The 15,712-nt window shown below is 33.7% G+C and overlaps 1 protein-coding gene across 11 annotated transcripts in view; it reads left to right on the top strand.

Annotated features, from left to right (window-relative positions):
• Positions 1-15,712, top strand: part of LOC105253569 (afadin) — a 66,979-nt gene that overhangs the window by 42,600 nt on the left and 8,667 nt on the right. For 9 of the 11 annotated variants that reach the window (XM_025407476.1, XM_025407477.1, XM_025407474.1 and 6 more), the window contains 10 exons: positions 439-687; positions 905-1,045; positions 1,221-1,286; positions 1,731-1,804; positions 1,900-2,018; positions 3,443-6,919; positions 10,813-10,911; positions 11,124-11,262; positions 12,104-12,325; positions 13,707-14,684. In XM_025407476.1, coding sequence (XP_025263261.1) covers positions 439-687; positions 905-1,045; positions 1,221-1,286; positions 1,731-1,804; positions 1,900-2,018; positions 3,443-6,919; positions 10,813-10,911; positions 11,124-11,262; positions 12,104-12,325; positions 13,707-14,684 — 5,564 coding nt within the window. The remainder of the gene's footprint in view (positions 1-438; positions 688-904; positions 1,046-1,220; positions 1,287-1,730; positions 1,805-1,899; positions 2,019-3,442; positions 6,920-10,812; positions 10,912-11,123; positions 11,263-12,103; positions 12,326-13,706; positions 14,685-15,712) is intronic. The other 2 variants (XM_025407483.1, XM_025407484.1) reach the window with 2 other exon arrangements.

The following is a 15,712-nucleotide window of genomic DNA, read 5'->3' as shown; positions in this document are numbered from 1 at the left end:
AAAACAATTATGTTTTTCCTTTACACCAATTGATTTCTTTCATTATTTTGTACATAAAAGTATTAAGGTAAGATAATCGAAAAATGAATATTTTACTAGATATTTTATGGTTTATGTAAAATTAAGAAATAATTTCAAGTCTCATAACTCGAAAAGTACTTAATGAAAACTAACTTAATTATAGTGTTTTGGAAAGCTCTCGAGATGAACTACAAGAATGTGCAAAAATATATAGGGTGTTCCGTTTAAGAAATTCAAAATCATATTTACGTAACCTTCATGTGACTCTTCAAGGTCAAAGTAATGGCACCATCTTATGTCCCCCTAGAAACCATACAACTTTTGTCTGAATCATTTTTTCGATTTTTCATTATTTTCCGAAATATTTGCCTGGGAAAATTAAAATGAAACACCCTGTATATGATCAATCTTTGTTAGGTGGCAGAGAGTGTCGCGGATACACTTGCGCGTGCGGATGGTCGTGAAATAAGGCTGGAAGAGGAACCTATCCTAGGATTGGCGTTACTACTTCCCGAGGATGGTTACAGTTGCGAGGTAATAAGAGGCGTTCCACCAGGACTAGCCGAGTTTCTAGCACCTCTGCAACGAGACGGTTTATGTCGCATGGCGGCCCAACCCACCAGCAGTGGCTATTGGACCATTTACATGATAGATCATCACAACAATGTAAGCTTCTACCATTATAATTTCAAATAAAATAATATTTATGCGCACGGCTTTTAGGGGAAAACTTAATTAACAAGCAAATTGTAGTTTTTACGATCTGATGAAAAATTCTTTTTATATATTTTATTAATTTTTCCTTAATTAGTTTATTAATATTCCTAGTTTAAATAACCATTATATTCATATATTAACACGTAGTTTTTTTTATACTTTGCAGTTGCGCAGCCCCAGTGCGATGAGCAACAGATCTGGCGGCTACACCAGTCACGTCAACCAAAATCAAGCTCAACCAGAAATACATGTCATTAAATTACACAAGAGTACTAACGGTATGGGTTTGAGCATTGTTGCGGCAAAAGTATGTATTTTCAATCTCGTTTATTTGCATATCTATTAATTATAATTATATATATAATATAATTATATATATATATATATATATATATATATATATATAAAATTATATTATATGATTTTTTCAAATTTTGTTAATTTTTTTAAATTTGGTTCATTTTTTAAAATTTTTGTTGTAGGGCGCAGGACAGGACCGATTAGGTATCTACATCAAAAGCGTTGTTGCTGGTGGCGCTGCTGATGCTGTAAGCAATTGTTATTCATTCAAAAAAAAAAATTTACTATTCATACAACATTTGAGTTTGTATTTAAAATAATATTTAATATAAATATATTAAAGAAATATTTGCACATGAAAATATTTCCATCATATGAAGGATTTCCATCATTACGCTTTCAAATAAAATAAAATTTTTTATTATATCAAAAATAATCAAATTGACTATTTTCAAAATAAATTAAGAAAAAAGATTATGAAAAAAGATTTGATTATAATATTTTGGACTAAGAGAATCCCATAGGTCTAGGATAGGATATAAGTGCGTTTTCAACAAGGAGATTAATAAATAAAAAATTCTAATCCAGAGGAACGTGTCTCTCAATTAATATTTTTTACAACAAGATACATAAAATATTTATATTTCATTAAATGATTTTTAATTTAGTTTTGTATACCTATTTTTTCATAGGACGGCAGATTAACAGCAGGCGATCAATTGCTCAAGGTGGACGGTCAAAGTCTAGTCGGGATTACACAAGAAAAGTAAGGCAGAGATACTGTGGAATATTTAATCTTAAAAAAAGTGTAATAAATCCTTTAAATTATTTCATTCTCTTTATATCATTAAAATTTCACAGGGCTGCCGAGTATCTTGTGCGTACTGGTCCGATAGTGACACTGGAAGTTGCTAAACAAGGTGCTATATATCACGGACTTGCAACATTGTTATCTCAACCTTCCCCTGTGATGACAAGAGGTAAGTGGAAAGTTTATAATAATGCTATAATTTTTGATGCCAATTTAGCTCTTGAAATAAGAAAGGAATAATCGAAGCCTTATTGTCTGGTTCTCCATATAATCGATACGTTTCAAATAACGATAAAATCGTTGACGAAAGGGATTCTATTTATACATCATAATCTACAGTGTCTATCAAAAGTTCTGGGACGGTTGAATATTTCATAAACTATGCACTTTAGAAAGAAATGTTTCAGACAAAAGTTGTAGGGTTTTAAGTGACGCATTACACAGTAATATTATTATGACCTTGAAGAGTGTTATTAAAATCACGTCAAGATCACTTTCAATTTCTTAAACAGAACCCCCTATTTTTTTATTACCTATTCTTGTAACTTATCTCGAGAGCTTTTCAAAACACTACAATTAAGTTAGTTTAAGTACTTTCCGTGGCTTAAAATCATTTCTTAATTTTACATAAACCGTAAAATATTTTGTAAAATATTCATTTTTTGATTATCTCAACTTAATACTTTTATGTATAAAATAATGAGAGGAATCAATTGGTGTAAAGAAAACGCATAGTTGTTTAAAAAAAATATGTAATTGTTAATTGCAAACATATTTTTTTCTTAAAAACAACTATGTTTTTTCTTTACACCAATTGATTCCTCTTATTATTTTGTACATAAAAGTATTAAGATAGTCAAGATAATCGAAAAATGAATATTTTTCCAGATATTTTATGGTTTATGTAAAATTAGAGAAATTATTTCAAGCCTCATAACTCGTAAAGTACTCAATGAAGAAATACTTTATTATAGTGTTTTGGAAAGCTTTCGAGATAAGCTACACGAATATGCAATAACAAATAGGTTCCATTTAAAAAAAATTGAAGGTGACCTTCACGTAACCTTCAAAGGACTTTTCAAGGTCAAACCAATGACACCTTCTTATGGCCCTCTTCAAGCCATACAACTTTTGTCTGAAACATTTCTTTCTAAAATGCATAGTTTATGAAATACTCGACCGTCCCGGAACTTTTGATAGGCTCTGTATAGTGTAGTATGTTATGAAATATCAACTCGAGTATCCTATCTTTTTCTTTTATGAATAATTTACTTGTATATCAATAACAAAGAGTTTTAAGAAAGTCATCGCGTGAGAAGCTTGCATTAGGAAACTCAATTATGATGCAATTGCAAGAGTGTATTACAAGAGGAATCAAAGTTTTAAGCTAAAATAAATGATTGCTCGACTGAGATCGATCTCGCCACCCTTTCGCTTCAAGAACACGTGTCGGCGGGGTTTTATTTTCCACATAAATCGGCACAGCGGGCGTTTACTAGTCCGAATATCTCCGTTAGAGTAACGTCTTCCGCTTCGCTTCGCTCGGAAAGAGCCCGCTTTACTAACGCTTGACTAACCCCTTGTTTCGTGCAGCGCATAAAACAACTCGGCCAAGGTCCGAGCTCTTAGATCCAGCGATAGGAACAACGGAGACGGCTGTCGGTGGTCAGCCAACCACGTCACACTCGATGGGCGACTTGTTGTCCTTCCCGCAGCAGGCGGCGTATTGTCAGGACTTTGTCCAACCAGGTGCGATCCCGTCTCGACGCGTCGAGGCACCCATTTACCGTAATCAGCTCGATCTAGGTTTCCCAAGAGTCGATGATTTCGCGCGGCAGGATCCCTTCTCTGTCCTCTATCAGAGAGGCGCGTGTCCCATCGACGAGAGGGAATACGTCCCACGTCCTTCCACCCCCACCGTCTCCCCCGCGCGGCTCCCGAGAACCCGCATGCCCTGTCCTCTGATCTCCATCACGAGCGACAACGAGATATCGTCCGTTTTATATCAGGACGAGAGCGACGTGAGCGACGATAAGATCGTAGAGGAGGAAGAGAGTAACCCGGAATTGGGCGAACTCGCGACGAGTAGCTTGAATTATTCAACGGACGCTTTAAGTCCATTCGAGAGGATCACCTCTCCGCCCCAGGAATTCGCAGAGACTGATTACGAGCACCCGCTGACGTTCGATAGGAATGTTTTTGATGCTATACCCTACATCGATCAAACTGATGACGCTAATCTCGCGGAGTGTAGAGTCCAGGCAGAATCGAGTGGCAAATGCTGCGATAAGACCGACTGCAACTCTAATCTTGAGGATTTTCGGGAGAGGCGTAAAAGAGTGGATTGCAGTAGTCGACAGACTTTAAATGTTCCGCGATCCAATTTTGAGATGAGTCTACCTTGCAATCACGATTTCTCGTCGACCAACACTCGCTTGTTGTCCGCTGATAGAATATTATCCATCGAATCCAAGTTGGAAGACCCTCCCTTGCAGCTTCAAGCGAATAACAACGCATGTAGTACGTTAAACATCGACGAATGCTGCGAGAACAAGATGTTGGATGATGTTTCCAACTCGGAAGATTGCGCGGACGAGTCGAGCTCCACACTTAATGATGATTACGGGTCAAGTAGAGTCGACGGAGATGCCGAGGATGGGATTTCCACTCCCAAGATGTACACCATAATGCCAGAGCTGCATCTCGATCTGAGTGGGCTGAACAGCGATGTGTCCAGCGACGAGTCCAAGACGGAAAAGTGCTGGAAGTCCCCGGAAGAGGTGCGTTTAGGGTGCGGCAGAGTCGCAGCGTTAGCGAAACACTTCTCGAAACTTGGCGACGCTGGCTTGATCAAGTTCAAGTCCACCAAATTAACTGATTCCCGTCAGTTTGTGTCGGAGCCGAGCATTATATTGTCGGAAAAGGACAGCGAACGACTTTTGCATCGGTCTCTGCCCATCGCGCAGAAGGAATACAAATCGGATTCCAACTTGACGAGAGACTCGACAAAGAACTCTCGAATCCGCCCAATTGGGAAACGTGTCATTTTGGTTGACGTTGAAGCCGACAGAAATGATGATCTCGAGCTCGAGGAATCTCGTCATCACGGTGTCAAGCGAGTCACCATTGCCAGGGTTCCTTTAATGGATAATAATAAAGATCGAATCATGATTGATACCAAAGGAAGATCAGGCTTGGCATCTTCAGCAGAAGATGATCAAGTGATCCCAATATGCAGCAAGAAGGATGCGAAGATTGAAGACGATAATATGGCAACTGATGGTGATAAATCTGAGATTCTCATTGATAGTGAACCGGAAAAGATGAACAGCACAGATAGTACTTCCAGGCTCTCCTTGGAACAGCAGCAAGTGATCTCGAAACAACTCGAGCAGTTCTCAAACCTGGATAACACTGATGCTCCTTTGTTTATACCGGAGCAAAGCGTGAAGGTTCCTCTCGATTCGTCGAAGAGTAATCTGGGTAGTTTGAATTTGATGGATCAATCAACGGCGTCTCTAGAGAAATTATCATCGCTGATTGATACAAATGATAGCAGAAGAACCAAGCAAGCTTCCGACTCCTCGTCGTCCTCTTCTCCGCCTTCCCCTTCATCTTCCATTGTATTATCGCTCTCGAATGTTGTCGAAGATCCTCCGTTTTCGAAAGACATCAGAACGCAAGCTCGTCAATCTTGCAGGAAACGTCCCAAGTCTTGCCTGCTCATCGACATCTGTCACTCTTCCGCTAAAATTTCCAACTCCAATTCTTTGGAAAGTCCGTCGATGCTTCCGTCACGTTCAGGGAACAACAAGTTGAATATTCTGCGGGTGCGAGTCGCCAGATCGCTCTGTAGCAGCGAGAATAATCTAATTGGCGCTGCAATTTGCGAGAAAGAAGACAATCTTCACGACGGATCCACCAAATTGACACATAGCTATGAAAGCATCCTAAGCAGCAAGTTCCCATCTGATTCTGCCGATCGACTCTCTCTGAAAGACCCTAGTGAAGATATCGTTGCACTTCGTACTTCTTGTAACAGACCGGGTCTTAAGGAAAAGACCCGATGGTACCGTCCACACTCTCTCGAAGAACTGAAACTGGAGAAAGGATCAAGAAAGAAGGACAACTCGATGAATTCTACTTCGGCCAAAGTTGAAGCAGGATTTGGCAGAGAAGACAACCTTCGCGGTAGGTCCACCAAGTTGACACATAGCTATGAAAACATCCTAAGCAGCAAGTTTCCATCTGATTCTGCCGATCTACTCTCTAAAGACCCTAGTGAAGATATCGATGCACTTCGTACCTCTTGTAACAGACCGAGTCCCAAGGAAAAGACTCGATGGTACCGTCCACGCTCTCTCGAAGAGCTGAAACTGGAGAAAAGATCAAGAAAGGAGGACAACTCGATGAATTCTACTTCGGCCAAAGTTGAAGCAGGATTTGGCAGAGAAGACAACTTTCGCGGTAGGTCCACCAAGTTGACACACAGCTATGAAAGCATCCTAAGCAGCAAGTTCCCATCTGATTCTGCCGATCTACTCTCTAAAGACCCTAGTGAAGATATCGATGCACTTCGTACCTCTTGTAACAGATCGAGTCCCAAGGAAAAAACCCGATGGTACCGTCCACGCTCTCTCGAAGAGCTGAAACCCAAGAGGGGATCGAGAAAGAAGGACAACTCGACGAGTTGCACTAAAGTTCAAGCAAGACTTGGCAGATTCTTCGGCGATAAATCAGACTCCAAGAACGGAGGGGAAACGCGAGAGAATCGTCATTTGTCCCTTGAAGAATTGAGCTCGAGGAGGGAATCTCGCAACAATCGCAGGCACTCGAGCGAGATGGCCGAGGTACAGAGGTCCGACTGGACGCTAAGGAAGAGATTTCGCGCGAAGCTTCGCACGAGCTGCGATCAGCCGAGAGAAAGCGCGTACCAATTGTCGCGAGGGAACGAGAAACGTCAAGGGGTCGGAGAACGGGAGTGTCGGAGCGAGTTGGACGTTTCGCGAAGTCCAAAGTCCAAAGATTCGGGGAGGAACGGTTGGAGCTTTCGCGAGATCAGCTCGATGCGTAAGCCACCACCACGTGTGTTTATGCATTCGGTGTGCGTTCAGTTATCGAATTTTTCTTTCCTCGAGCACTCTCTTGCCTGAACACGTGGCAGTCGACATTCCCAGGCGATTCAATGTCGCACGCAATTTTTTTTTAGATCCGCATTTAGATCCCTTTTATTTTATACGTTCCTTGACGTCCCCACGAAAGTCATTCTCGCAACTCGTTATTTTACAGCATGTAATAGTGGAAAGAGCGATCGAGTCAAAAAACTGATCAAATTATTTCTATAAGAGAGATTATCAGTGTTTGCTGTAGATAATTTCAAAATTATCTAGATAAAGATAAAGATAAAAATCCGTAAATTTATCTTAGATGAGATAAAGATGATTTTGCTTTTACTTAATCTAGATGAAAGATGAGATGATTATTGCGATAATCTAGATAATTATCTAGATATTTGTGTTTATTTTAGAAGACTATAAATATTTGTAAAAAATGTGACGCAGATTATAAATGGGATATTAAAATCATAAACACATATTCTTTCTCTTTTCCTAAAGAATATTTAAATAATAACAAAAAGGTATATAAATAATATGATAAATATTTATTTATTATAATTTATATTTATAATATATTTATAATCTATTTATAATATATTTATAATATATTAATAATATAATGATCAATGTATAACAGTATATATATCATTTTTATAAAATATATGTACATTGCATTGCACAAATTTAAGTAAAACAAGTACAAGATAAAGTATATTTGTAATATTATTTTCCAAATAAAAAATATATTTTAGATATTTTAGATAGATTTTTAGAAGCTTGTCTGGAAAACTCTTTTGCATAATGAAAACGTCATCTTAGACAATTTTTAGATAAGATGATATATATTTTTTATCTAAGATAAAGATAAAGATACTTTATATTTCTTCATCTAGTTAAAGATAAAGATGATCCATTTTTATCTAGATAATTATCTAGATAATTTTATCTAGATACCAGCAAACACTCGAGATTATATTGGATATATTTCAAATCAAACATAGACTGAAATAACTTTAGTCCACGATTAAATAGAATATACGACATATAATGTATTCCAAAATAATTAAATTTCTCAAACAACGTAATTTTCATTTTTTTATAACGTTATTTGCATTATAAAAAATCGAAAATGAAAGATATATTTTTTTTTAATAAAATTAGAATTCTCTTAAGAATCAAGAAATTTGATCAGTTTTCGATATAAATGCATTGATTAATATATATAATTTATGTTAAATTATTTTAGAACAATATCTAACTTTGCTTCAGGCAAAAGTGGAATCAAGTGTCACTTTGCAAAGTATAAAATATGATTTTTGTTAATTCCAAAATGATTTAACACTTAGATGATACATTATCACAATTTTTATACAGGGTGCCCCCGAACGTTCCAACCAGATTTTGAGATCTTATAGGAAATTTAATTCTGAATAAAAAATTTCCGATAAACATGGATCGAAAAATGCTTCCTTAAGAAGTTATCGCTCAAAAATCTCTGATGAAGGAAGAGCAAAGGGTGAAAAGAAAATGAAATAAAAAGAAAATGAAACTAAATAAATTTTTTGAAAAAAACGATAAAAATAAAACATAAAAATCTTTTTCTTTTATGAAAATAAAATAATTTTTTTTTACCTAACTTTTATCTGCGATAATTTCTTAAGGAAGCATTTTTCGACCCATGGAAATTTCTTGTTCAGAATTAAATTTCCTATAAGATCTCAAGGTCTGGCTGGAACGTTCGGGGCCACCCTGTATATTTTCATTGTTTTAGAAACAATAATACATGTAATTTTACTCACATCATTTGAAATAAGAAAAATGTTAATTATAGATTGCGACCAAATAATAATTTTTCTAAGTATCATACATTTATTTTTATTTTTAATTCACTTGATTGCACTCAAACAAACTAGTCATATAATTGCAAACATGCATGCAGTGTCGTACATATGTTTATAAATACTATTTAATATTATATTATGTGTATACAAGGTGGCTTTTTTTTCTAACATAATGTCTTCTACTAATGAAATCAATGAATTACTTAAATATCATTCTTGGATATTGATTAATTATAATATTTAATAACACACACTCGAAATTATTTTATCTATTGTAAATATATTCAATTGTCGAGAAAGCAGCTTGCAATATTTATAGAGACCATCTTATATAAAACAATAATATAATGCGAATGCAAACTCTTGCTCATACACACACAATATAGCTTTAGCATGTCATGACCATAAGTATAGTCTTACACTTAGCCATATGACATTAACAGGATTGGGAAGTAATATTACTTGTAACATCTAAATTATATAACATACATTTTGTCTATAAAAAGCAACTTCGGTAACCAATAGCGATCAATAATTACTTGTCGAATTTACGTGGCATATAACATCATATATAGAAACACGAGAGAAGTATTAAATTCTTTTAAAAATTAATAAACTTATTTTAATAAATTTTTACTTTTATTTTAAACCAGATCATGTATAATTTTTGTAAATTTTTTGCATACTGGAAACAAATTTGATTCGTAAATAAACGTTAGAATTTTTAAATTACACAATATTAAACATGCAAAAAAAAGATGATATTAATTACAAATTTCTATAAAAAGAAAAAATTAAGAAAACATTTTTATTTAATTTATTTAATTTATAATGTTAAATTAATTTTATATAATATCTGGTTTTGTTTTTTTTTTCTTTTTCAAAAGTGGAACTTAGTGTCACTTTGCAAATTATAAAATATATTTTTATACCAAAATGATACAATTTTCCTCTAATACACATGATTATAATGCATTTTTTTATTTATATCTTTGGAAGTGTATTTTATTTATTTATATTAATTATTTTATTTATTTATATTAATTGAATTTTTTTTATTTATATAATTAGAAAAACATAAGGAAAAAATCTTTTCAGAATTTTTTTGAAAAAAATGTTCTCCAACATTAAGATTTAAATTATTATTGAAAATTATTACTTTAATATTAAATATTTATTATTTATTTTTAAAAAATATTTTTTTAAAGAAATGTTCTCCAACATTAAGATTTGAAATTATTATTGAAAATTATTATTCTTCAATATTAAATATTTATTATTTATTATTTAAAAATATTTTTTGAAAGAAATGTTCTCAAACATTAAGATTTGAAATTATTATTGAAAATTATTACTCTTCAATATTAAATATTTATTATTTATTATTTAAAAATATTTTTTGAAAGAAATGTTCTCCAACATTAAAATTTGAAATTATTTTTGAAAATTATTACTTTACTATTAAATATTTATTATTTATTATTTAAAAATATTTTTTGAAAGAAATGTTCTCTAGCATTAAGATTTGAAATTATTATTGAAAATTATTACTCTTTAATATTAAATATTTATTATTGATTATTTAAAAATATTATTGCTTCGACAGCGATATTAATAATATACATTTTTGTTATATATTAATATAAAAAAAAATATTCAAAAATATAAATTTCATGTGTTTGTTCTCGGTCTTGTAATAATGTTAAAAATAAATAACAAAAATTGTCTTGTAACGACTCGTTGCTTTTTAAAATCGGTGACTTTTACAAGGTACTTTTCCCAACCCTGACATTCTCCCTCTCAAAGTGTGTCGATGTCGATGTATCTCGCCTCGAAACACTTTGGCAACCCTAGAAAAGGGCGTTCTATTCTCGACGAATGCGCTGCTTCTCGCTCCCATACGTGCATGAGTTGTCATTTAATATCGCGCCACGGCACTTTTGCGCGTTCACCGATGCATTAACTCAAAGCCGTCTCTTTGTGTACCCGCTTGGGCTACCCGCAGGTCCACGTCGCATGAGCGAGCGGGATCTACCGTCCCGGCTTGGACACGACGCTACTCCTCAGCAAATCCACAGCAGCAAGTCCGTACCAGCATTGCATAGTAAGTAAGAGTACACTTAAGCAGCTTTGTGTGTGCGTCATGCATAAATTGTCTCCGGATCACTCGGCTTTTTATTTTCGCGAATTTCATGCTGAATGCTGAATTAAATATAAGTTAGAAGAGGGAGAGACTTGGATGTAATAATTTGATGAAATAGAATTTTTTCATTAAAGATTATGTATTTAATCGACCTGCGAATTGGATTTATCTAGATATGGGCAACGAGGTCAAGCAACAGCACGAGGTGTTCAACCCAGGATACAGCAGAGCCTCCTCGAGCAACAGCGTTACGCCACCTGTTCAACCACCTTCCATGGCGACCATCACCAGCGCAACTTCTTTGCGATCCAGGTAAATATAATGTCAAATTTATTTTTTATTATTTACTTTTATTATTTATATTTATATAAATTGATTATTTATTAATTTTATTTATAAATTGTTTATAAATTATTTATAAATTTTATTTATAAATTATTTATAAATTATTTATAAATTATTTATAAATTTTATTTATAAATTATTTATAAATTATTTATAAATTTATTATTTATTTATTTTATTTTTACATCTTTCATATTTTATTATTACATCGTTTGATAATTAATTGAGACCACTCTCAATAATCTTAGTTTTCTTAGTTTTCATTTATTAAGATGTATCTTAACAAATTTTCATATATATTTATTTTCTAAGAAACTGTAAAACAATTCTTAATAATTACAAAGATCAATGTTTTGAGTTTATCAATTATAAAATCAAGTTTAATACATGTAATTAATTTTTCTTATTAAAATTTGGCCAGTTAGAGTGAGGATGTAATTTTGAAATTCATGTAAATTAAAATAATATTATGAATACATAATTTAATTAAAAATTATATATTTAATGCAAATGCAAATTAATAATAATAATAATGTATCTTAATAAATTTTCATATATATTTATTTTCTAAGAGACTGTAAAACAATTCTTAATAATTACAAAGATCAATTTTTTGAGTTTATCAATTATAAAATCAAGCTTAATACATGTAATTAATTTTTCCTATTAAAATTTGACCCGGTTAGAGTGGGAATGTAATTTTGAAATTCATGTAAATTAAAGTAATATTATTATGAATATATAATTTAATTAATAATTATATATTTAATGCAAATGCAAATTAATAATAATAATAATGTATGCGTAGGTCGAGTCATAACTTGCACGATCCCATGAGGATCGGGACTTTACCGCCTAGTGGATTGGTCAGCAGGCAGCAGTCGTCGCCCAATTTAAATCCGACGCATACGAATGTACCATCGAATATGCAAAATGCAGAAGCGGAGAGATTTTACCAGAATCTGAGCATTTATCGAAATCAAGACTCGACGATGAAACAACAAATTAGTCCACAACAGTTGGAGGACAGGTACAGGATATGTACTCATACTCTCTATTCTTAATTACATGTTTTTTTTTTTTCATTTTTTTTCCTTTTTTTCTTTCCTTTTTTTCTTTTTTTCCCCTTTTTCATTTTTTATCATTTCTTTTATATATTTTCATTTCATGTACATATTTGATCACATATGCGTATAAAAAAAATATTATTGTGTATAGAAGAATTTTAAAATAGATTTATACTCTCTGAAAAATCTCGAATTTTCAAAGATTTTTTGTATCTTGAAAAATCAGAGAATTTTCATGGAATTTTATTGAGACTCAGAGATTTAAAAAGATTTTTTTTTAAATTTTCTTTTTGATAATTTTGCTCTTATCGTAAACAATAAGCCAAGAATTTTAATTATATACCTTCTAAAGATAATTGATATGTATTAAGTTTTAGTATCAGATGATTTCATGAAAATAATTAATTTTACCAATGGCTATAAATGTGTACATTATTTTTCAGAGATTTCAAATATTTTTCAATTTTTCTTTTTGTTTAATAATTATAAATATATTTAAAAAAAAAAGATAATTGAGAAAAAATAATAAAATAATTTTTCCAATCTCAATAAATTATCTTTAAAAAGCCTAAAATAAATATATATTTGTCTCTGTTTAAATATTTAATGTCTTAAACAAAATTTTAAATATGCAGTACATACTCTTTATTGTAATTTTTATAATAAATAAATGATTAATAATTATGATAAATAAATGAAAATATTAATAAAAAATGTTTATCTTACTATTCAGTTTTCTTTTTCAATACATTGCGAATCTGACGCTTGAAACTTAAGCGATTCTGATCTTTTTTCTTTGTATGAGTAAGAAGCCTTAGAAAATGGAAACAGTAAAAAATTTTATTTTAGAAAATTGAAAAAAAATTTTGAAAATATTCTATTTATCTAGAATTTTGAATAAAAACACCTGAAAGATCAAGGAATATTTTTAAAGAGATTTGAGTAGACACTCTTCTATTCTTAAGTAACTCTCGCTACTTTAAATAATCTTCTAAAATTTTATTTTAGAAAATTGAAAAAAAATTTTGAAAATATTCTATTTATTTAGAATTTTGAATAAAAATAATCCTGAAGGACCAAGGAATATTTTTAAAGAGATTTGAGTAGACACTCTTCTATTCTTAAGTAACTCTCGCTACTTTAAATAATCTTCTAAAATTTTATTTTAGAAAATTGAAAAAAAAGTTTTGAAAATATTCTATTTATCTAGAATTTTGAATAAAAATACTTGAAGGATCAAGGAATATTTTTAAAGAGATTTGAGTAGACACTCTTCTATTCTTTCTTAAGTAATTGTCGCTACTTTAAATAATCTTCACATTAATAATCGTCACCGTTTTACAGAAACCCTCAGCCAATTCAAAAGAGTTCCCTGAGAGGCTCGCAAAACTCGTTGAACCGACCATCTGGCACTCTGGAAACCAGTGGCACCCACCTCCGGGAGCGTCCGACGTCCGCGTACGTCCCCCAATCTCAAGGTCAGCAGCAGCAGCAGCAGCAAGGCTACTCGGTGATCGGTAACCAGCAGATGCAGCAGCAGACCGGGGGTCCGCCTCCACCGCGTTCCCAGTCCTCGCGCGACATAATTCGTCAGGAGGCCAAGATGCAGGAGATGCAAGAGGAAGTTCGTCGGCGCGAGCTACGAGGCGGTGGCGCGCCGATATTGAATCAACACAGACCTCCAGCGGCGATGTACAACACAATGGGTACTCGAGTGGCCGCGCCTCCAGCTCAGCAGGCTTCGAATAATACCCTGATGAATGTTCGCTCGCCAAGAACGCCGCTGGGCTCCACGTCAAGTCTGGGCGCGAATCCCGGCTACGTCGCGAGGCAAAACGCGCCCGGTTACAATTACTCGGACACCCAGTATACTCAGTACAATAGCGCGCAGTACGGCCAGTACAATCAGTACCCGAACCGAAACCCAATCTCTGCTGCTGGTCAGTACGGTCCGATGATGCCCAAGCCGAAGAATGAGGCGCCAATCGTTCGGGGTCACCATCCGATGCCCGGTGAGAACCTGCTCGGCGCTCGAGACTCGAACAACCAGGAGGCGAGGTCGTACGCCGAGCAGAACCGACATTTTATCGGTTCGCAGAACAGCTCGATTTATCCAAATGGTAACTTGGAGCAGCGCGTTGATCAGTACACGAGTGACGGGGTCGTTGGTCGACCGCAAAACGGGGAGGGTCATTCTATGACAACCTCGGAAACTCTGCCGACCAGGCCGGCTCTGCCATCTGATAACACGTTTAACGAGAGCCCGCCACCACCGCCACCGAGCACCTCGACGCATCCTCTGTACAAGCAAGCTGACACGAGGTATGTGTGTCTTGATGTATCCTTGATATCCTCGTAGAATCACTTACAAGTTGTAATTTTCCACTCAACAATATAACTGTTACATAACATGTAACTGTTATACAACTGTTACATAACATATACAGGGTGGTTTAAAAGTCTGGAAACGGTCAATTATCTCCGAAAATAGTAGTCCTGTGGGAAAATGTTTCAGACAAAAGTTGTAGGGTTTTAAGTGACGCATTACACAGTAATATTACTATGACCTTGAAGAGTGTTGTTAAGGTCACGTCAAGATTTAATTTCTTAAACAAAATCCCCTATTTTTTGTTACATATTCTTGTAGCTTATCTTGAGAGCTTTCCAAAACACTATAATTAAGTTAGTTTTCATTAAGTACTTTCCGAATTATGAGGTTTGAAAGCATTTCTTAATTTTACATAAACCGTAAAATATCTTGTAAAATATTCATTTTTTGATTATTTTACCTTAATACTTTTATGTACAAAATAATGAGAGGAATCAATTGGTGTAAAGAAAACACATAATTGTTTCGAAGGAAAAATATGTAATTGTTAATTGCAAATTACATATTTTTTCTTTGTAACAACTATGTGTTTTCTTTACACCAATTGATTCCTCTCATTATTTTGTACATAAAAGTATTAAGGTAAGATAACTGAAAAATGAATATTTTTCTAGCTATTTTATGGTTTATGTAAAATTAAGAAATGATTTCAAGTCTCATAACTCGGAAATTATTCAATGAAAAAATACTTTATTATAGTGTTTTGAAAAGCTCTCGAGGTAAGTTACAAGAATATGTAATTAAAAATAGGGGGTTCCATTTAAGAAATTTAAGATGACCTTCACGTGACCTTAACAACACTCTTCAAGGTCATAGTAATATTACTGTGTAATGCGTCACTTAAAATCCTACAACTTTTGTCTGAAACATTTTCCTACAGGATCACTATTTTCGGAGATAATTGACCATTTCCAGACTTTTAAACCACCCTGTATAGTTATATAACTGTTATATGTTATGT

Source organism: Camponotus floridanus, unplaced genomic scaffold (genome assembly GCF_003227725.1).
Source record: "Camponotus floridanus strain SB8 unplaced genomic scaffold, Cflo_v7.5 scaffold178, whole genome shotgun sequence".
NCBI classification, from domain to species: domain Eukaryota; kingdom Metazoa; phylum Arthropoda; class Insecta; order Hymenoptera; family Formicidae; genus Camponotus; species Camponotus floridanus.
This window is presented reverse-complemented; position numbering and strand designations above follow the sequence as displayed.